Raw genomic sequence first — 23147 nt, 5'->3', positions numbered from 1 at the left:
GCCGGGTGTAGCTCTCTACCCCTGGACATCCAAATTATCTTTAGCTAGCTCATTCCAGAAGCAAAATTGTGTCAGCAAGGTTTAGAGTCAACTGAACAATATATTATATAGATAGGATACCTCTAAATGATATAAATCTTGAAGATGGGCTCTCGGACCATGTGATGTCAGTCCTGTAATAATATATTAAGATTTATGCCACCTGTGTCAAAAACATGGACAGTTACTGCAAACCTACCACGACTGGGGTCCCACTATAATATAGTGCAGTTTTACAAGCCTGACATGGGGTACCTCACTTCAATACGAGAGTAAAGGTGCAAGAGCGCTAAGAGATATAGCAGTGGGTCACTTTAGAAATAGGCTCAGAGCTCTGTTTAGCAGCACAGAAAGATAGTTTTATTTGTAAGCGTAAGCACACCTGGTGAGTTAAACACGGGCGCTGAAGGGGCATTACATACAACTGTTTCAGCGAGCAATGTGTTATAGGGGTTGTTAGTGCCGTGGGGTCGAAGAAGAGGGTTTGTTAGTAGGTAATTGCCAGTCATTCCTAAAGCAAAGAAACAGAAAAAGAGAGTCCATCAGTGCTTGTTCCAGGGTTACAGTTGCAGTTCTTTTAGTTCATTCATTGGGCAGTAGGCAGGGCTGACTTGGGGGTTGTGGGGGAGTCTGTCTGCTGGAATTTTCCTGACTCTATTTGAACGACTAATTTGGAGGAGAGAGGGGAGAGGGAAGTTAAATTCCGGCAATCCGCAGGTGCTTTCTAAGTCTCCCAAGTAAACACCTGCTGAGAATGACATTTACTAATTTATACAAAATCACTGTTAAACAAAAATGGCAATTAAATGCATGGAGACCAACATCATGCTTCATGATGCTGCCGCTTAATATTAAAGCCCTAACCACCGAGGCCCAGCGGAGGGAATCTCAGACTTGCAGACTTACAGGTGTAGGACCGTCCCTCATGAAAACATCTGTGTTAATACTGACTTGCACACAAGCAGGGGGGAGAGCAGCTTCCACAGACACGTAAGAAGGACGGCAAACTGCAAAAGGCTGCACTTATTAAAGGCAAAAGCACACATGCTGGTGGGGGCGGACAGGGGCGGGGGGGGGGGAGGGCACAAGAATCATTAGACCAGGACAAGAATGTTTCTTCTGTACTTTCATTTGGCAGGTTTCAGAAGTGAGTCTAAAACTTTCCTATGTGACAATCATGTCAACAGAATTAGGGTGACACTGGACAAAGGTGCAATGGAGACGTCACTCCTCACTGTAACTGCTAAGTTGGACACCTTTGCACCACTAACGTAATTTGACTAAAATGAGGTTAAAATCGGGCTGGTATGGACGTCATACAGATATTCTTTCCACACACAGCTGAACCTAGTCATGGCAGTTGGATATGTCACAAACCACTAAATCAAAACTTAAAAAACAATGCGAATTCTCCATACTTGACTGAAATGTCCTAAACTCTATTTGGAAGAACCCGTGCTTTCCATATTGATGTCCTAGTCTTGCTAGGCTCCTACATTTCTGACCTTTATCGTTTAGGAACTGAGATGGTTTCTGTTACAAATCTAAGTGGGTTAAACTCAATACACGGAACTCTATGGGGGAACTCGATTTATATACTCCCATGCATTTTAACTTACTACAAATGTCTTACCACTTAATATTGGCTTTAGAAACATAAAATAAAGGATCTCTGCCAAAACTATGTAAAATTTCAATGGGAGCTGCCACCATTTTACATAAATAATAGTGACGTTACTTCTAGTAGCACCTACACTTACATAGATGCCTTAGAAAGACAGGTGTGTGCACTGACCACAGAAACATTTTGCGCTGTAACAAGGGCCGTTTTCAATAACTAATTTTTCCAGCCATGGTCTGTCAACGTGGAGCTTTAAATGATAACTTTCTCCCCACTACCTTATAGAAATAATATAAATCTATACATACTTTGATGACTGATGTTACAAGGTGACCCCCAAAGTTTAATAACTGGTGATCTAAACCCAGAGGTAAGAAGAGCGTCTCCGCTAGAGTTAGTCTAAGCTCGCACAAGCACAACCTTCACGCTGTCCCCTCGATTCCCCCATAACTGACCTTGATTAAGGGTAGAAGTGCTATTGATGTCACCTGAGATAAAAGACGATTCAGACTGCTTCCTCACGGTGTCATTCCACATCCTTCTTATACGGCTCTGTTAACATGAAATGGTGAGACAAGCTTGTTACCTTAGCTTCCTGCGTTTCCCTCACCCACAACGCATTGATCCACCCAGAATCATTCGTATAGACCTGGAGTTTGGGCCTTTTAAGAATGTGTTTTGTTGTTGGTCCAAAAATGAGGACAGCAGTACTCATTATAGTACTCAGTATAGGCTGTGTAATCCCTAAACACCTTGTGTGGGTCTGTCTGTCTGTTTACTTATTGAGATGGGCTTTATGGAGGCCAATTTGGCCTCAACTCACTTTGTAGCCAAGGATGCTGGTGAATCTTCTGTTTCCGCCTCCCTAGGGCCGGGATCACAGGCCTGTATCACCACTTTCACCTTCCTTTCTTACGTGTTATTTTACAGCCTTGTTTAAAGTGGAGAATTACTAAATGAATGTGTTGTGTCTACTAAAAAACTGTCCCTAGACGACCTGGGAATCTGGATCAAGCGAGGTCCTCAAAAAGGATGCCCGTACCTCAACACCTAGACTACACATTTAGGAGGAGACCGAAACCAAAATCCTAAAAGGAGGGGGGGAGGGGGAGTGCTTACTCCCTCCACGAGGACAAGGAGGAAACGATTAGTGTGTCTAAACAGAGCATGTCTCTGCGGGCTTTCTATAATTAAGGTTAATTAAAGACACTGTCAAGATCTTGGTTACCTGTGTACCAGAGGAGTAGCGAGCACTGGTGCGGGAGGTGGACGCCTTTACAGAGCTGTGCGGGCTCTCGGTCGGGAGGCCGCCACAGCAGTACCAGTGTCTGAAGCACTTGGCATACTCTTTCCGTACCTGGTTCGAACAAGCACAAGACAAGGGAGTGATGTGAGCGCACCGCTCTCTCTAACTAAATGAGCAATGAGCACAACTGAGAAAGACCAAACTGCCAGGGCGAAGGTAGGTTGAACCCGACTCGGGTTCAGTGCAAGGTGCTGAAAGGTGAGTGGCTAAGGGAAGCTCTGTCCGTCCTGGAGACAGGCTGGTGGTAGCTTTAAGACTCTATCTGGAGATAGATGCCTTGCAGTTTCCTCCTTACTACTCGAATTCTGGATAAAGCTTTGTTCTATCTGAATAGTTAATGACAATGCAAAATAACGATACAAAAGATTTAGCATCTTCAATGCTTGTCTGTACATAACCAATCTGGAAGGCCATCATGGAGGTTTTATGAGCTTAGCCTTCCTCAGGTGTCAACACATGAACTTCTAGCATGCACAGACAAGGCACCGTTGACACTAGAACAAAGACGTTTGCCAATAGGAAGGATGCTTCCCTGGATTTCTACTATGTCTACCTTGGGCATCGGTGGAACTTACTGCGCTCCAGGAGTGCACAGCACGCTGGGGTACAGCTTCCATCCATAGCAACCTGTTGGTCACGTGCTTTGCTCCCTAGCGCTGCGGTGGACGGTTAGACACAAACACCGACTAGCCTAAAAGGAAGTTTAGCTTAACCTTCCATCAATCTGCGAAACCCAAGCCACTGAGATGGGCCCCTCTCTCATGGACAGAGAGCCGTATAAGAATGGGGAGCCGTGGGAAAAGGGGCTGCTGGGTGGGGTATCGCTACACTGGTGGATTAACGTGGTTTTTGTACATTAAAGTTAGATTTTGAAATAAGGTTAGACAAGGAAAAATTGAAGTCAAAACGAAAAAACTTTCTAGATGACAGAACTCCTCATGTCTAATCTGTCTACTTCCCTACACAGGTCCAGACTGACACTCCTTCCAAAATTAAGGCCACCAGATGAGTCTCTAAGCCTTGGCACAACTGCACTGTCAGTTCTCAAAGTGACACGCATCAGGGCAAACATGAACAGCATCACGTTTTCAAGACATTCCCTGGGCCCTCCTGTCCTCATTCAAGCATAAAAACAAAGCTTTCATTTTATGTTATTTTTTCCCCCCAACTTGACTATTTTTATGTCACATCCTTAAGAATTTATCATGGCGACACACAGAGACACATGTAGAACTGTACAACCTATAGAAGGGCGGGACACGTGATACCTTTTACATGTAATTAACATACATGTAATTATGTATGTTAATACATACATACATAGCCCTTCATTCTCAAGGACCACACAGAGATACGAGGAAGCTTCTGCGGCTAAGGCTAAGCTTTCCATGACACGACGTTTGGGCAATGACCAACCTGTGACAGTACACTCTATGAAGGATACTCACTTACACAGTGTGCCTTTGCATAGGAAGACAGTGGCTACGGAGGATGTCTCTGGACAGTGTTTAAGATTTTAAAGTACACTGCTATTAAAACCCCGGATCCCTTAGGAAAATTTTCTGCACACGTAACAGCTATTAGTAGCTCTGAAAGGCTGTATAACCAAGACAATGGCAATCAAAATGGTATTTTATCCAAATAACACCCTCCAGTGTTGGTTTTGCCTAATGCCTATATTGCTGTGACTGTACATTATCTGTCAGTATTTCACGGTCCACCATCATTATCTCAAAATTACAGCTTATTCAAAACCGATGGAAGTAACAACACTATCATCTTGTCAGGGCTGAAAACGTAATAGTTTTCACTTTCACAGTTCTCTTTCTCTGTTCAATTTAGTGACCAACTAGCAATAACAGAATCAAAAGACTACATCAGACATGCAGGCGGGGAAGGGCCACTCTGGTGAGAGGCACTGACATTCTCCACTTGAAGGACAGCTAAGTGTTTCCTTGGTTCTAGCTACAGATTCAAGGTTTTCAACCTCGACTTCCATTTTCAAAACCATGTTTTTGCTGACTCCACTTCATATGCGTGAAGTCAGGACAAAAAAATCAGAGGTGAAGCATTAGACAACAGTGGTTTTTAGATCTTTCAAAAAAAAATCTCTCAAAAGGTAACGTCAGTATTAAACTTTTGCATGTCTGGATCTTTAAAAATTAATGCTATTTGTCCTTGCACTTGTTTTCATTTTGGATCACTGCATTCTTATCAGTGAGCTAAGACTGAATTTAACCTTGCATTGTGGTGTGTGTGTGTGTGTGTGTGTGTGTGTGAAAGTGTGAGTGTGTGTATGTGTGTGCAAAAGTGTGAGTGTGTGTGAGAGAGTGAGTGTGTGTGTGGTGTGGTGTGTGTGTATGTATGTGTGTGTGTGTGAAACTGTGAGTGTGTGAGAGAGTGTGAGTGTGTGTGTGGTGTGTGTGTATGTATGTGTGTGTGAAACTGTGTGTGTGTATGTATGTGTGTGTGCGTGTGAAACTGTGAGTGTGTGTGTGTTGTGGTGTGTGTGTATGTATGTGTGTATGCGTGTGAAACTGTGAGTATGTGTGTCTGTGTGTGTGTGTGTTTGTGTGTGTGTAAAAGCTTTCACCTCTGCACAGGTATTTTTCAAACCCTTCCACCAGAGAAGGACTCTTAGCATAAGTGACTAGTTTGCTGTAGTTCCAAACAGAGATTCAAATTTGACTGTTGCTATGCAACTCTGCGTGGCCGCTTATGTTTCTAGACAGGCATCACAGACAACTGGTGCATGACTCTGTTTAAGAACGAGCCAGCCTCAGGAGAAATCCTCTATAGACCCACTTTCAAGTCAAAGGCCAAGCACACTGAGCCTCTGCCCAGAGATGCCCCTCACTTACTTTCTTTTGAAGAGCACAGTGGAAGATGAAAATAAACAGTCCCTGGAAAGCATTAAAGGCGGTGAAGAGATAAGCCATGACAACGGTCTCCTCGTTAACAAAAAGCAACCCAAAGGACCAGGTTAGGCCCAGGAGACACAGCAGGGCGAACGCACCGAGCACCCAAGACCTGCAGAGAGAAAGCGGATTGGTTTCTTTTTAAACAGGCTCAGCGAGGGCGCCACACTTAGCTCTTATTTAGTAACGACTCAGTGGTAGAGGTTGGCTTGCTCTATGTCAACCCAAATTCAACAGCTTTTGGCTTTAACCTTCCAGTGATTAAGAAAGAGAGCATTTAGTACGGCAGCTTCCAGGGAGCGCAGCAACAGCGGGGATGGCCTTTTTCCTCGCTCCAGAATGAACAGGTATCAAAACTATATTAAAATGCAAGGTGTAAAATATCCCCCGTGGCTTTACTGCCTTCCGTGTGAATTTTAGTGGAAGAAAATAAGGAGTCCTTAATTAGTTTACTCCTATATTTTTCTCCCTGTGGTGTACTCATATGATACCCGGTAACGTGACACACCCACAGAAAGGTTAAATGGCAGATAATCACAGAGAGCCTAAACTTCAGACTCTAACAAGCTGGTCGGAGGTGAGCCTAGAAGTTACAATGAGAGTATGAAAAGACCTAGCTGAAATGAGATTTAAAGGGAAAAAAAAAACCAAAACAGAAACAAAAAGAAAACCACACACTTCAAAATAAAAACTTCGAAATAAAATATTCTGGCAAGAGAGTTCGTCATGAGCAGCTTAAGGCGAAAAGGAATTGCAGAGAACGGGGCGGAATGAGAAGGGCTTAACGTCATTGCATTCCACGTCTAACTAATGATCTTACTTGATAAATGGCTTATTATCTTCATAGCTAGAAAGCATTATAAGCAGAAAAGAGAAACAAAATTATTAGACAGAATTAAAATAGAAAGTAATAAGAAATCATTTATATATTTTATAAATTAGTCAAAATCAAGGGAGTCAAAATGCAGAGGCAAGCAATCAAAAGAAATAAAGGCACATTATCGTTTAAGGACACTACAGCGAATTAAGGCACTCCAAAATAACTACGAAAATTAAGAGCAATTCATGATACTGACGGATTTGCAAAAAAAAAATAAAAATTATAAATCATGCCATAAGAAGTTTGTTAATGTAGGGTTCTGCCTTACCCAGGTAAGTCCGTATTATAGTATCCATCACAAACACGGTAATTACTGGTATAGGTGAGAAGACAGAAAGAGGAAGGGGAAGAAAAGAGAGAGACGCTAACGATTAGCTCTCTCTCTTACCATGCAGCATGCAATGAGGCTGGCACTAACCTATTTAACACATCTAATTTTAAAAAAGTTACCCTTACTATAGGTCTGCCATTTTTTAAAAAACATTAAAGATAGTATATTTTCACAATCTTGGCATATCCAACGTTAATATTTCCTTGAATCCCACATCGAGAGTCACATTTTAAAAATCAGTCTGAAAATGCTTCCTTCCATAGCTGATTTAATGAATCAACAGCTATCAATTTTGGGTTAATTAGATAGCATTTTCTCAAATAGAATATTGCAGATTTTATTCAACACTGAGATAAAGTAAACACTGTTTAATTAGCATGAAAACAACAGATAATCTTCAAGATAACAATAGTAATAGAGTAAATTCTCTTAGGAAAACAGGATTAGGAGGAGAAACTGCTCAGAATTCTTAAATCAAAAAGTCATTTAACAAAACAAACTTAATATAATCATATCAGCCATGCAAACAGGACCATCGCTTGGAATCGCATTTTAAATTCAAATAAAATCACTACAGTGACATAAAATTTCCACGAAGCCACAGAAACAATTTCTCCGCTCTAGATCAAGTCAGAAATTATCTACTTCTGGACCAATGCCCGTAATGTGGTCACAGGGAAAAATGAACCTTGATCAGTGAAATTTCATTCAGAATCCCTTCTATAGTTGCCAGAAGGCAGAAATGCCTGTGTTCCCTGTGGAGAATATCTTTTTACTGAGCTCGTCAAGTATAACAGTTCAAATACAAAATACTTACTTAATGTTTTCCAACCTGCTAGAATCTGGTTTCAAAGTGTTTGAATGTTTCACCATTTTGCACAGCGTGATCACCAGGAAAATAATATTTAGCTGTTTTAACGCATAAAGAAACATGGGTTAGATCACTGTGGACAGGGAGAAGAATACATTTTGCAAATACAGTTAATGAGTTCACCCAGTCCAGTCCCCGCAGCATATGGGCACCGTACACAGTGCGTCAGTGTCATTTATGTGGACGGTGACAGATTCAGACTGCGAGGAACATGCCCTGGCTGTTACGACTGATCTAACAGATCGCTTGACATGGAACTGCAAGCTCGTTAAGTCAGTATCATGTGGTAATGATTAAACTAATTAAAAAAAAAAACCCAAACCCTAGATTAGTTTCTTTAGCTAAATGTAGACCAAGGCCTAAACGCTACCTCACAGAGACCCTGAAAAGAATTCTCAGTACATTTGCACGGAGCAACTGCAGTGGTGGGGTTGTTGAGTTCTAGGAGACCTGGCTGATGGCCAATCTCCTGATGTTGACCAACAAAACACAACATGACACTTGCATGATCTACGCTAAGGTAACCAGGAGGAAACAATTAAACGCAGTACATGAAAGAGTTAATATTAATAAGAAGGTAGTTTTTACTGTCTGCATACTACCTACTAATTCTACAAGCCATCCACCTTTTCTTCCACGTTTTTCAACGCGTGAAACTTAGTTACTTCTAACAAAGTAAGTCCTACTAAGTGTTCCGCCGAACGAACACTTTTAGGGCCAATCAAATGCAAGCCCTGAGAGAAGGAATTGAAAAGAAGGCCTGGATTCCCTACAGGTTTGACTGAGGAGAGGTAATGGCTGGTAAAACACAGCAGCTCCCAGTCCTGGGCTGAGAGTGGAGAACCCTCTTCTATTTAGATTCTAAAACCAGAGTCAAGCTTGACTACCCCCGTGCCATGCCTGTGACACTCCATTCCTTCATTCTTAATTCTATCTGTTCTTGGTTCTTTGAGAACTCAGCAAGACCTACTGGACCCAAGGAGGACTCAGGAAGCACACGGTGTGTGAGGAGATGGACTGTTTCTGACTGAGAGTTCCTAGTCGTAACTATGTCACCATCACACCCCTGCTCACGGGTTCACGATGCTGAAAGAGCACATGACCTCATGAGAATTCATTATTACTTCCGATTTTAAAATCAGGAAGCATTATACAGCTCAATTCATTAAAAATCTCCAGCTGTCCCCACTGATGAGTTTGGGAACAAGGCAAACACTTTAGGCCGTGCGTCATTTTTTTGTCTGGTGCACTTTATTATTCCTCGTAGACGTAGAATGGCCCCCTTTCAGGAGTAAAATGGGCGTGACCTACACAGGCTGGCAGAGGGTCTACCTTTCCATGACATTTACAACGGACAACTGTTTTGCCCTTAAGAGTATTAAGCTTCTTAAAAGAGTTATCGGACAGAAAGATCAAATCATAGGGACGGTTCTTGCTTTATTTTTACAAGGTTCTTCCAGCTGGTTAATAGACATGCTTCTATTCTCAGAAATGGACCGCATAGTACTCTTCACCCAACAAGCATTTTATTGACCGGTCTGTGCTATACAAGGACGTGTTTATCCTGCTGTGGACACCTAAGACGGACATTGCCTCCGAGAAATTAGCAATGGAGTAAACACTGAGGACTTTCTAAAGGGTCGTTGATAAGAAGGATTTATAACACATTTTAAAAGGGGGGAAAAATCAACAGTGCCATTAATTTTCTACTTAAGCAGCAGTAGGCTTAACTAGTCACATTAAAGGATGACTGAAAGGCAGAGCGCTGTAGCAAGCCCAGGTTCTGCTGTGAATCTCAGTCTGGATGCCTGTGTAATAGTTAGAGTGCTGGCTGGGGACAGACACTCTGTATTTAAGTATACTAAATAGGAAGCACTCAACATCAAGGTAAACAAACAAATGCAAGGACCTTCTTTACAGAAGGGGATGAAATCTTTTAACCCTCTTTATCTTTAAATGCTCTGAGTGTAGAGGGCATGTGTGTTTGGCTGGTTGGTTTTGATACACGGTCTTGGTCTCCCTATGTGGTTCCGGCTGGCCTAGAACTTGGCCTCCCACATACAAACACTATACCTATCTTAACTTTTAAGATTAAGTGTTTTAAGAAGACTGAAATGATAACGATGACATTAATGATAAACAGACAATATATTCCACCAAAACTTACGATGGAAAAAAAATAGGATGCAGAAAAATGACAGAAAAATAATAAAATGCTCAATGGGTTTTAATATTCAAATTGCTTTGCACGTGTCTACAGAACTTCCAATTTAAAGAGATGGGAAAAGGCTAATGCATTCTGTCTTAGAACTTTCAGGTAACTCACACACAAGACCTTAGCCTCTGAAGAAAAGTGACTTTGAAAACACAGAAATAATGGAGCAAGGGTATGTTTAGTAGGACAAATGCCATTATTTCTAAAAAAAAATTAATTATAAAAGGAGGCTCACAAGGCAAACTCTTAAGGCGCCAAGATGGCAAAAAAAAAAGTCCGTTTAAGAGTTTATTAATTATTATTTAAATAAAATTTCACTGACGTATTATTTGCAGTGTACTGAGAAATGGAAGAAATGTTTATGGCATAGATATTGAACACACAGAGGCAACATCCTCTTGGAATGGAAGAGAGTACAGGGTAAAGAACAATGACTTCTCACACCCTGCTGAGACAATGTTTGAATACTTTAATGCTAAACTTGTGTCATAGAGTAAATATTGTTGCTATGATTTTTCAGGGGGCAGCACACCCCACCGAAGGATTAAGAATTTTCCCATTAGCATATTTTAGTACACCTCCACCACCACCCCCTCCTCTACTTCTGCCTGACCCTCTTACAATGGACCTGGGGTGCTCAGGCCCAGACACAGAAGAGCAGGTAAAAGCAGCTTCCGTGAAATGTGCGGTTCAGAAAAGTCACATCAAGAGGAAGCAGACGGTGTTTGGTGTTGTCTACGCACTTGAGCTTCTTCTGAGCGCTTCTCAAAGACATGAATGACTTCCTAGTCCTCGCTAGTATTTTGTCTTTTTTTTTAAGTAACAAAGTAAGTTAAATGGATAAAATAAGTAAATAAAATTGACTTTTAACTTTTTTCCTTTCCCTATTTTACTTTTATTCTCCTCTATGCGCTTGGAAAAAAAAAAAACAAACAAATGACAACAATCAGACATGTCCCTATTTCTCACTGGAAGGCAGGCAGTCCCTGCTCCTGTCCTTTGTCCTGTCTGATTAGGACATCCTCTTCCCCACCCTCTCTTTTTTGTTGCTGTCCCCCCTGCCACACAAATACTACTTCGAATTAACTGAGTTTCAACATAATCTTTGAGGATGGCTTAAAGCAGTGTCTATCAGTGGAGGAGTAAAGGTGCTAGGCTGCGGATACGGGCAAAGCTTTGTGTAAACAACCCAGTTATTCACATAAATCAGTAAATTTATGTTACTTGAACTATGTTAGGTCCACATATCAACCCAGCAGCCTAAACGGATAGGGGTGATAGCTGGGGAGCGAAAAGCAATTCATTTAGGAATCAATAGGAATTAAGTCTACATTAACGCTACACTGTGGGCTTGTGGGTGTGTCCAAACCCAAAGAGGGCAGCAGAAGAGAAAAAAACTCCACTCAGCAAATAGACAGAGAGAGTAGATAAGTGGAATAGAAATAGATAATCAATAAACCAATCAACTAAACCGGGGCAACGTTTCAATGGCTAACAATGCCCAATTCATAATGGCACAAATTATCATTACTGAAGTCACACGTTTGTTCATTTAACGGTGCTAAAGAGTCAAGCATCGCCTCCATGGCTAGCAGGACCATACAAGGGAGATTTTACAGAGGGGAAGTTCCCAGGGATTAGAGGAAAGCACAGTTTGTTTCCCGGCCACCAACGTGCTCTGTTGGATCACGTCGGCCTGGGCTCATCTGCTTACATTCATCTGATAGCTTGCAGGGCTGACATGGATATGATAAGACAGAAGACCGGGAGCAGCGCTCGGAAATAACCTGGCTGAACCACACGTGTTCCGACCCTCTTTGTCCTCCCTGGAGCCTTTGCTACCTGGCAAACGCAAGACCGAAGGCGGCACGCTCGTCTCCAGATCCCTGCTGTTAGCCAAGCAGAAACCGGTTTCCCCCGGACGAGCAGCCAGAGAGGTGTTCTCTGAAGAAGACTTCTAAGTGAGTGTGTGAGCTGAACTCTCACTGAACTGAATTAATTATTAATGATGCAGATGGAGCTGTCCAAATGATAGGAACAGCTCCTGACGTGTCATGATCCAAGGCTTCATTAAACCATTTCAGGCATACTAATGGTTTCCCCCTGCTCATTACTAACCGGCACTTTTCGCATAGATATAAGAAGTCCAGTGCCTGTAGGCAAGACATTCTATAGGAAGGCATTAAGGAGGAAGTTTTATTTCTTGTAGCCTCTTATTCTTCTTTAGAGATTAGAATGAAGGTAGGCCTATTTAATAATATTATAGGAAAGCGGTTTTTAACTCAGAAGAGTTAGAATTCAGAGTGTATTTCCTTGGAATCACAAGGCAGGTTTTGTTATAAGGACATTCCTTATAGAGGCAGTGTACAATATAGTTTATATTATTAAGACTCATGTCGAAATTAGATTTTAAATGTCTTGTGTCAGCACAGTGCCTAGTTAGGTAGATGTGTTTTCTGTATACATATGCTATAAGATCTTATTTCCCAATTTAGATATACATTGTATTTCAAGATATTGTTCTGCATTCTCTCCGGGCTGGGATGATTAGAGGGCAAAGCAACCTCAGAATCTCAAGGAGATCTAGACGCAATTGTTACCTGCTAGTTTCATAGACTATAAATGGGGAACAGACACTAATAAATGGTGGGCACTCATGAAAAATGGGCAATGCACTAAAATATCTGTACCCCTTCCTTACTGAGTACACCTTAATTTACTTTCCAAATGAAATGGTTTTTAAAAATGGCCAGTGCTCACCTTTAGAGACATAAAGTCGACCCATGCTTATGCCCCAGACATCCCTAAAGCAGCCTTTGTATTTAATTTCAAAGTACACAAGTGTTTGTTTTAGGAGCTTCTGAAGGAGCCTATGTCTTTAAGGATGGGAATGTTACATGACAGCCATTAGTCACTCCCTTCTAGAAAGCACTGGGGGTGTGCTCACATAAACTAAGAACCAGAGCTGGAGTCATGGGCTGGATAGAATAATCCAGTAAGAAATCGTCATGTGAAGAACACTGACGACAGGGCAATGGTTTCCACGAGTACCCGTCATTTAGTTCAACAACAAATTCTGTTAACTGTTGCTGTGAGTTCCAGTGCCCTCACCGCTGGTTCTGAGAAGAAGCTGAAGAGGAAGGACATTGATCTGATTGCTCTGCCCTGTCTGAAGGAAAGGGGTTTACTCTCTCTGTCCTGCCAGCTCTGGGTCACAGGTTCTCCCTGTACGCTTGTGTTTCTTCCACGTGACGATTGGGACGATGTTCCGGTCTTCATGCTTGCATAGCAAGGGCTTTATGGATTGAGGTGTGAGCTGTGAGCTTTCCTTTCAGAATCTTTTAAAAACACTAGTTAATGTTTAAACACCCTGAAAAGTTTACGAGTGACTTTCTTTTGGAAAAGAAAATAATAATAAAAATAATAATATAGCAATGAAATATTTAAAGTAACAATACCCAGTGACTTTAAGAATGCGAATTCTGCAGATATATTTAAACTAGTTTATGTTATCTTTTCAGGCTTCTAAAGGCTAGTAATGCCCATTTCTGCACTGTACTATAACTGGGTCAAAAGTTTAAATGATAAAATCCTGATATTAAACTTCAAATATGACTGCAGATTCTAAGGTGTGAAGACTACATTAATGTTACTACTGTTGACTTATAGAAGAATTTTACTGATATTTCAAAATTATTTTAAGTCTTCGAAAGGAATATTTTTAGTGAACTTAAATAATTTACTATCCTTTTGTTAATCTAAGCTTTATAAAAATTTATGATCTAAAAGAATTTAAGGTACAAACATTGACTTAAAATACTACGTTACTATTAGAATGGAAACAATAAATTATGTCCATGTGCCTGATGGTTTTGTTTCATTCTGTTTTTTTGTTTGTTTGTTTGCTTTTGTATTTTTTATGCTGGTTCAGCAGACTGAATTATAAATAGTAGAGTGTAATTCTCACAGGAGACGTGGTTTTCAGGCATAGTTAATTAGCCAATGTACAAGCTTCAATAATGATAACACTCTAAACGAGCTATGCCATGTTGTCCCTTTAATAGGCCTGCTTACATATCTCTGACTGTATGAATCGTTAGCAATGCGAGGGTGCCCCTTCCTGTGAGCACCCCTGTTGCAGTAGCACATGGAAAGGCTGCGAACGTGGGGTCTACTCACCAGAATGATGAAAGTAACAGGCCCAATGAAACTCCATATGAAATAGTTATCAACGTGAAGCCAGCAACTGTTGGAAGGAGAGAGGGTGCGTTAAGAAGCTTTCCTGGATCCCTGTATTAAGCAGAGACACAGAGCAACAAAACTTCAGCTGAGAACCAACCCCTTCATTTGCCCCTGGAAATACATTAATCACGGGTGAGAAGAATTTTATTAATAATTCCACATTGGCTTTGACCCAATAAACTTTGGGGTTCATTTACTTCACCCTACAGCAGGTTCACTTAACGCATGGGATGCGATAGAAGTTTTCACAGGGAAAACTGACTGCTCACCCCAGCCCCCAAAGGCCTGGGACCTTCCCTTCGTTAGAGATGATCCCAAACAGAACTAGACACTGGGTTGTCATTCGCAAACCCTGGATGTAGTCTTCGAAAATGCTTCTTGGATAACAGAATTGAAAGGGTAAGCATTCAGATGGTGTGAGTGCCAGAACGGAATAAATACCTCCATCAGGGACGGGCAAATGGACAAATACGAGGGGAAAAATACAAGCTCCCAGCTCTGCAGCATTAAAATATATGATGCATAAACTCATTAATACACTTTAGGGCTGGAGAGATGGCTCAGCGGTTAAGAGCACTGACTGCTCTTCCCGAGGTCCTGAGTTCAATTCCCAGCAACCACATGGTGGCTCACAACCATCTGTAATGGGATCTGATGCCCTCTTCTGGTGTGTCTGAAGACAGCGACAGTGTACTCTATTCATTAAACAAAAATTTTTAAAGAAAAAAAAAAAGACACACTTTAGCTAGTGGTCCATACTTTATACAATTCTGCATCCTTACTGAATATCCCTTATCTGACTTTCACTATCTGAACACTCAAGAGTTCCTCGACTATACATAAATCTTGTTTGCTAATTTTATCGGAGAAAAAAAAATCAAATGGAGTTCGAAGTCAAATTTATTTCTTCAGCAAATGAAATGCGGTTTTGTCTTCCTTCTGCCACTCTCTGTAAATATCTGTATTTTTTTTAGGAACGAGAGACAATGAGCATATTTTAATCCTTCCAAAGTCCCTGGTAAAAATATTATCGAAGCGCAACACACGGGAAAGGACGTGCTGCCACCGCTGTGCACGGGAGTCAACTGCACAGAGCCAGCTAACGACGCGTTAGATGTGTAAGTTCGGGAGAATTTTTACTTAATACCTTTCTGAGGCCAAAAGTTATTTACTTTTTTCAATTTGTTTCAGGTCAATCTTTTGTGTTAAGAAACAAAGTCCATAATTTAGAATCTGCCTCACCAGAGAACAAATCCTTTGAACCCAGAAAATTACAGAAGACTTGATTGCAATTTGCGCACCGCAGGCCCATTCTCTCCCCCCAATAAAGCTTTCAGAGGCTATTTTAGTCTGTCAAGGACCCTCGCTGACAGCTAACAGGCTTTAAAAAATTATTCACTTGAAAAACACTCAGGTCACTTGCGATTACTTACGCCTCTAGTGTCCCGTAACTCTTGTAGTCGATAGCAGCCGAAACACCGACCACCGTGGCAGGGAAGAGGTACCCGGCGACATAGTAATACTTCTTCCTTGAGTATTCACTCTCGAAAACTTCAACCAACATGAGGTAGAGCTGCACACCTTCTAGGCACATCCAGGAAAAAGCAGCCAGGAAGAAAAAGTGCAGGAGTCCTGCAAACACGGGGCAAGCAATCTGGGAAGGGAAGACATAACATTTGTGAGTATACAGTGTCTACTCCTCGAGCTTAAAACGATTACTGGCAGAATCGTTGATCTATTATATACTGCATCGTCAGTAGGACACACACACGCACGCACGCACGAGCCCACCCACGATCTTGCCATAAGGGAACACTAGTTAAAGGCAAGGTAAATACCAAGGACACAGTGCTTGGAAAGCACACCATCAAGTGTGCCAGAAGTCCTCACCATTACCGTTTTGAAATTAAGTATCGAGTAGGACAACAGACATTTAAATTCCATCCCCAGCCTGCCCCCTCCTCTGAGCCCTGGTATCCACCTGCAGGTGTTCTTTCACCAGTCTGTAGGACGTTTGGATGCAGACACATTATCTCTAATCTCTATAACGGAATTTCAACAGTTTGCTTTAATGACAGACACCCTCACTCTATATAGGATTGTTTCCTTTTTGCTTCCGGGGCATTTTTAAAATTCATCTCGGATGAATGCAGGGTAATGCAGAAATGAATTACGTTCTCTGTCTGAGGCCTGTGAGGGATAAATGCTTTAAGCACGAAGGAAAGACCGTTGGTCAGGAAGCCTATATAAGCAAAGTAGGAATTTGGAAAATGCACCTTCTTATTCAGGAGGGGCAGGAAAAAGACTTGTTCTTTAATACATAAAATGAATACATTCACAGTAACATTACCAACTGAGCTGCCTTAGAATCTGTTACAATTTATCCTTCACCAGGACCAAGGATGACATCAAACAAGGGAAAATACTGATGTCAGCATCACACCCGCGTTCACAGCCAAACAGACAAAAGCAGCGAAGAGCCAAGGTTGGCGAACTCAGCAGGCGCTCACCGTGTACTGTGTCTTATCAATGCCTATTAGGAAAATAAACTCAGCGATGAAGAGGTTGATACACAGGTTCTTGTGGATCGTGTTGCGGTCGCTTTGCAGGCCTCGGAAGAAGCAGAAGGTGAAGATGCAGATAGCCAGGCAGACGAGGGAGACAACGATGCCCACCCAGGTGATGACTGTCAGCAGCAGTTTGTGGACGCCATCTTTGTACTGGAAGACAGAAGGCGGGAATAAAGTCAGCAACCCCCCCATCACCGAGGGGAAAGCGGCTCCCACCGAAGCGGCTGATGAAGAATTCCTGTGTTTGAACTCAGGCTCACAGATAGAGATGTCCATTGTGTGACGGAGGTAAAAGTTGTCTTAAGGGATTTACTACTTTAAAATGATCTAATGAAGGGAGAGATTTTATTTTAGAGAATGATGCAAGAGGCCAAAATCCTTAAAAATAACTATACTGGAATAGTTACCCTCAAAGCTGTATAAAAATATTGCCATGGAATAAAACTAATTATGATGAAAACAAATGGCATTTTAGTGAGTTTGCAGCTTATAGGTAATCCAACCTTTTAAGCTTTTCTTTGCCCTTTGAACATCTACATACTTACACGGCGAGATACAAATGAACGACACAGACAAACCTGATACACCTAAGAGTTTTACATTGGACTTTTGTTGGAGTGAGCAGGGTCTAGGCATGAAAACCAGTCTTTCTCATGCTAGGCGAACAGTCAACCACTGAACCGTGTATATTATGAAAATAATAATATATTTCATTATCTGCTATCGTTCTCTTTAACAATGGGGAGAACTACGTAGGCATATTCCAGAAGCTTTTCCAACAAAAAAGTCTGCAGCTCTACATACTGGGCCAACCAGGAAAGCAACATTGTTAAGGGAGAGTCTACAATTCACGAGAGGAAAGGGACCCAGCACCTGGGAGCCTGTGGTGTGCAGGTACCCCTTAAGATACTTGGTTGCCTCTGAAAAACATCTGCCTACAAGGGTGGGGTAGGAACGGAACTGTGTGGACTGAGAATGTGCCAAGTCTTCTGAATGAACAAGGACAGGGTAAAGACTATTAGGATTCTGCATTACTCTGTTTGCTTTCAGTTACGATAAGCACCCAAAGACGGACTATTACACAAGCTGTTTTGAATCTCGCAGGTCTTTCCCTGCGACTAATTAGAAGTGCAAATACTTACCACAATTTCCCTGTGGGCCATGAGAATAGCAAAATTGGTTAGGTGGCTGCATGCACACGTCGTGCGAGTTTTATTAGTGTCAACCAGCTTGCAGCCCTGGGTAGACCAATATCCCATCATGGTTCTCTCTGAGTAGTTCCAGAAGGAGCAGTTTGCGTTGAAATAATTGTCAGACTGGGAAATAAAATGACAAGATAAAATTAGGATTTTACACTCAAAGATGGCAAGAGCAATTGTTTAATATGTGTAAAAAGGTAATTTAGATTAAACTTTGCATGTTTCGGACTATAAAGTTTTTCATCAGCAAAATTGTGGACTACGTTATCCAGGCACATATCTAGCTTAAAGGGGGTTTTATAGTCCGAAACACTCTAGTGCGTGCTCTAAATTACCGGGGACCCATTTCACACAATTACAATTTTCATCTGATGATTTTACCTACTGATAGGTACATTAGAGTGTTGTCCCCCCCACCCCCCCGCAATTTTCTGACACAAGATTAAAGTTTTGAATTTGTTCTGAGAAAATTCTGTAAGGACCAAGTGTCTCTTTAAAAAACAACAACAACAAAACCTATTTCTGTTATTTGCAAATGACTTGTTGGCACTGTAAGGCTCTGAAGAGGAAATCAGATATAACAGATATTACGTAGACTCTGAGCACACAACCTATTCTTGTCTGTCCTGGACCCTTGGCCATCCTCAGGCACCCACTCACACTACTCCTAACAGTCGGTCTTCAACATCTCGGTCACTTAAGTACCCACTGGTTCTGTGTGGCCCCTCAGACAGGTCATGCCTCCCCAATTCTGATTTTTTTAAACACAATCTTTGATGATCATGGAGCCAAATATAATTATTTCTTATAGGTATGCACTCATATGCATGTGTGAGTGCACCCATGTGTGTGTCTGTGCCTGATCGTGCGGCGGTCAGAAGACAGCCTCTGGCAAGGTTCCTCAGCCTTGGTCTCAGTGGCCGGAGGCTTTCTGGACACTATGTGGATTTTACCCTGTCTCCCTTCTTTTCGTGGGTTTGACGAAATCAAACATAGGTCTTCTGTTGGCAAGCACTTTAGCCAATGAGCCCAATATAACTAATTAAAAAATGAATGGTTAGCCATACTAAAAAAAACAGAGTCTTAAGAGTTAAACTTCTGCTATCCTGCTGCTAAGGTAAGAGTTAATTTCATCCAAAAACAAATTAAAGTCATTTACATTTTCCCGTTGATTACTGAATTAGCTTTCATTAAGAATACACTTAAGTTCTAATAATCACTGAACCGGGCTCATTTAATTTTATGTTCACAGACTTAAATAAACTTGTGTCTCTGACCCAGCCCAACATTTAAATTTCAAATGGAAAGGTCCCTTCTCCCATCCAGGCTGGCCCCCCACTCTCAGTCCTGCCTTCTCAGCAAGATAGCTCAGCCTTCCTTTCTCCAGGGTTTAAAACCTTCCGTGACTTCATTAGCATACATTAGCTTACATCAATGTGTGGCATGGAAAAAAGCACCGGGTCTGTCAAGTACACACGGCTGGACTCCTTATTGATGGAGACTGAAAGGACGTGCGAGTTCACTGCGATGGTGCTGTTCCGACCTAGGAGGTCTGCGCCCAGTTTAACGGTCGCATTTTCAGTGCTCAGGAATGGTCCCAGACTCCGGTAAATGATGAATACCACCTTTGCCAGCCCTAGGAAGGAAGACCGGGGTCAAGGATGAGTACCACCTCTGCCGGCCCTGGGAAGGACGACAGAGCCATAGGACTCAACGCACGTTGCTTAGGATGAAAAAGAAGCATGTGGTTGAGACAAGGAAAAAAAATGAGAAAAGGGAAAAAAGAGAGAGGAAATTTGACGGACTCTCTGAATGCTAAGTCATTTTTTGGGAAGGGGGGTGTGTTAAGGATAAATTACCAAGGCAGAAGAGGTTCAATTCAAAACTTTAAAAGCAGGAGCAGGGGGAAGCAGGGTGGGAAGGAAAGAGGAGAAGAGAAGCAAAGGGAAATCAAAGCGAGGCGGTCCTATCTCACCGTTCCTGCTGTTTTGCTTGACAGTGTTGGCTGAGAGCTGGATGGAGCTGAAGGCCCCCTTGAAGCCGAGATGGAAGGTGAAGTCTTGGACCTGTCCTTCCGTGCTAAGCACAGCGACTTCTAGAACTGGATAAAACAAAGAAAAAAGGGGAGGGGGGGCACGTTTAAACTACACATAGACAAAAGAGAACGCCATAGGGATCTCCTTGCAAAGCTTTACTAATTTGGGGTTTTTGTATTAAGTAACATTTCAACAACACCCCCCCTTAGCAGAAACCTAGTCTAAAGTACAAATCTGAAAGCCCTCGCCACACAGGTACACCTCTTTCCAGGTAGAGAGATTTTAATAGCACCGTGTAGGCCGGGTTTGCAGTGGCACATTTTTCTACAAGCAGCGAAGTGATTAAAGGACGTTCATGAAAATGGTCAAGAGACAGATGTCATATCCCGGAACTCTCAGTGCCCTTCTGTGTACTATTTTTAAATTTTGTTTTGTTGTAAATATGAAAACACTGGCGTTCGAAGATTCTTGGAAGTAATTCAGCCCCAAATCAAACCACTCAACTGCAAGCTTATAATGACACTCATGCAACTCTGGGCTCCCACCAGTGCGGACACAGGCGACTGATCTTACTGGTTCATGTTGGAAAACACCAAGCAGCTGGTGGGAGGGTGATCTCCCTGCTCCTATCGGATCCTTTGTGTGATGGGCAAGAGTTCCAGGGGTAAAACACAGCTAAGAAGTGTCTCTCCAAAGACAACACCCCACAAAGAAGCCCAGAGAGTCATCACAGAGCAGCAGGTGGGGGCAGACAGGAGAGACATGAGTTCAAAGTCATCCTCAGTTACCCAGAGCATCCCAAGCCAGCCTGACCAGATAAGACCCTGCCAAAGAAACCAAATAAAGCAACACACACACACACACACACACACACACACACACACACACACACACACACACACCCTTGATATATAATTATTTCCTCCCTATGCTGAATGGGACTATAATTACTATTTCTCTTAAAAAGCACATAACAAAATATTCTTAGTTTTCTTGCAAATTGAAACATTCCAGACATGCATGTAAGAATTCGCTAATCTCATCTAAGTTATATTTACTGTTTAGCTTAAGGATTATGTTCATAGAAGAGAAAAACTAATCTGCAAGTTCTACAAGCAGATTATTACTATATATGACTCCTGGTTTTAGAAGAAATGAAGCAATGGAGGTAATCAACTTAATCAAAGCAAATGTGCGTCAGCACATAAACAGCCAGAGAGTGAATAGAAACATTCTGGGAAATTAATACTGAATGAAAAAAATTAAAAAACTTCAAGAGTTTCTGACCATTGGTGTTTCAATTCATAGTTTACTATGTACTTAATTTTAAATCAATTTTCCATCTTCTTTCAGAAAACAGGATACCTATGTGTACTGACCACTCAGTAAGCGTCTCACTGATGAAACTGTTGCGAAAATAACCCCTAGGAAACTTTGCAATAGGGACAAACGTTAAATAGAACAGCCTGAAGAAATCATCAAGTATAATTAATTAGTAAATTAGAAAAGGATAGTAAAATTCACCAAAATTTAAAAATCAAAACGATTATTAGAAGAGAAACTTGGTATATTTCAACTTGTTTAAAAAAAAATTTTCAAAATAATAGGAATAAAGAAACCACTCCCTGATCTGGAGGGTTTCCTGTCAGACCATCCCAGGATGACTAATCCCCTAGGATAACTAAAACACCCTTTAAGAAAGAGTGGCACTCACCAGTGTGCTTTACTGATTACAGTCTTAGGGAGCTGCGTGATAATTAGAAAAACAAAGGAAACGTGGAAGGATGCTTTTTAGTTTGAAGGAACTCTGGTACTTCATTCGACAATCTATGAGTGAAGTTTAATTCTAGTAAGACTCCAACAAGACCTTAGGAGCGCATGGAACTTCGAAAATCGATCTTAAAATTCATATGCATGAGACGTACACAAAGGCAGTCACGGAATCTCCACAAGGAGAACGGCCGCAAGGCTCACGAGCCACGAGTATCACAGAAAACAAAACAGTACCAAACCAAAGCCGGGAATAGGAGACCTTGCTCGCACGCTGCTGACACGTGTAGAGCCTTGATGGATGTCAGAGACCGGAAAGAAAGCGCGTCATGTGCTAATGAAAGTTCAGAAAGAACTTGTTTATTCATGTGGAAAAGGCTAGATTAGTTGCTTCTACTACAAAGCGTAATCAAACAAACATTAGAAAGACTAAAGCCAAATGTGAAACCACAAACCTCTAAACTTATCAATGTACGAAGTTACAAAAGATGGGACGCTTCTGAAGTCAACGTCGGGAAAGGCTTTTAAAGCAAGAAGGCATCACTATGTAAAATAATACCTTTAAAATTGCTTTTAAAGAAGGGGAGGGAACAGAGTATTTTTTTTAACAATATAATCCTCAACAAATCAGTGGCCAGAATGCATACAAAACACACAGAAATAGAGAAATCAGGAAATTCTGAGAACAATGAATTCACGGATAAGGAAATAAAACAGGCCAATGAAAGTACCACAAAGGGAAGCTTCGTCAGGGACACTGCAAGTCAAAGCAGTAATGGGATCAATCCAAACTGGTTAACAACATTTACGCCAAAATTTAGTGTTAGCCTGTGACAGGGTACTGTTTTAACCAGTGAGAACAGAAACTGGAAAAAAAAAAATCGGAAGAGAGCAAAACCTGGAAAGTATCCGGTAAAATGGATTAGCATAGTATGTCTTTGAGGACGTTTCTCTAGGATACAAGCCTGCATGCCTAAAACCACACTGAACGAGATGACTCACTAACACTTCGGCCTACTTTTCCTTAAATTGGGGAACCACTGCAGTGTCTTTGAGGATAGTTAACCAGGGTGTATTCTTAGATCGGACGAACGAAGTAGAGATAGACCTGTCAGTAGACAGACACAAGAAACTTCTAACTGGAACGGG

General features: G+C 41.6%; 1 protein-coding gene across 37 annotated transcripts in view; it reads right to left on the bottom strand.

The window, feature by feature from the left end:
* Adgrl2 (adhesion G protein-coupled receptor L2) overlaps positions 1-23147 on the bottom strand; it is a 493623-nt gene that overhangs the window by 5108 nt on the left and 465368 nt on the right. For 14 of the 37 annotated variants that reach the window (XM_032897155.1, XM_032897176.1, XM_032897162.1 and 11 more), the window contains 13 exons: positions 20168-20293; positions 19623-19828; positions 18136-18309; positions 16934-17143; positions 15857-16077; positions 14361-14427; positions 7913-8004; positions 7033-7077; positions 6705-6731; positions 5828-5996; positions 2889-3017; positions 2116-2212; positions 422-550 (listed from right to left, as the gene is read on the bottom strand). In XM_032897155.1, the coding sequence (XP_032753046.1) occupies positions 422-550; positions 2116-2212; positions 2889-3017; positions 5828-5996; positions 6705-6731; positions 7033-7077; positions 7913-8004; positions 14361-14427; positions 15857-16077; positions 16934-17143; positions 18136-18309; positions 19623-19828; positions 20168-20293 (1692 nt within the window). Of the gene's footprint in view, positions 1-120; positions 174-421; positions 551-2115; positions 2213-2888; positions 3018-5827; positions 5997-6704; positions 6732-7032; positions 7078-7912; positions 8005-14360; positions 14428-15856; positions 16078-16933; positions 17144-18135; positions 18310-19622; positions 19829-20167; positions 20294-23147 lie in introns of all 37 variants that reach the window. The other 23 variants (XM_032897168.1, XM_032897169.1, XM_032897182.1 and 20 more) reach the window with 9 other exon arrangements.

The sequence above is a fragment of the Rattus rattus genome, chromosome 3 (genome assembly GCF_011064425.1).
Source record: "Rattus rattus isolate New Zealand chromosome 3, Rrattus_CSIRO_v1, whole genome shotgun sequence".
NCBI classification, from domain to species: domain Eukaryota; kingdom Metazoa; phylum Chordata; class Mammalia; order Rodentia; family Muridae; genus Rattus; species Rattus rattus.
Note: the sequence above shows the minus strand (reverse complement) of the source record. Positions and strands in the feature narration are given on the sequence as shown.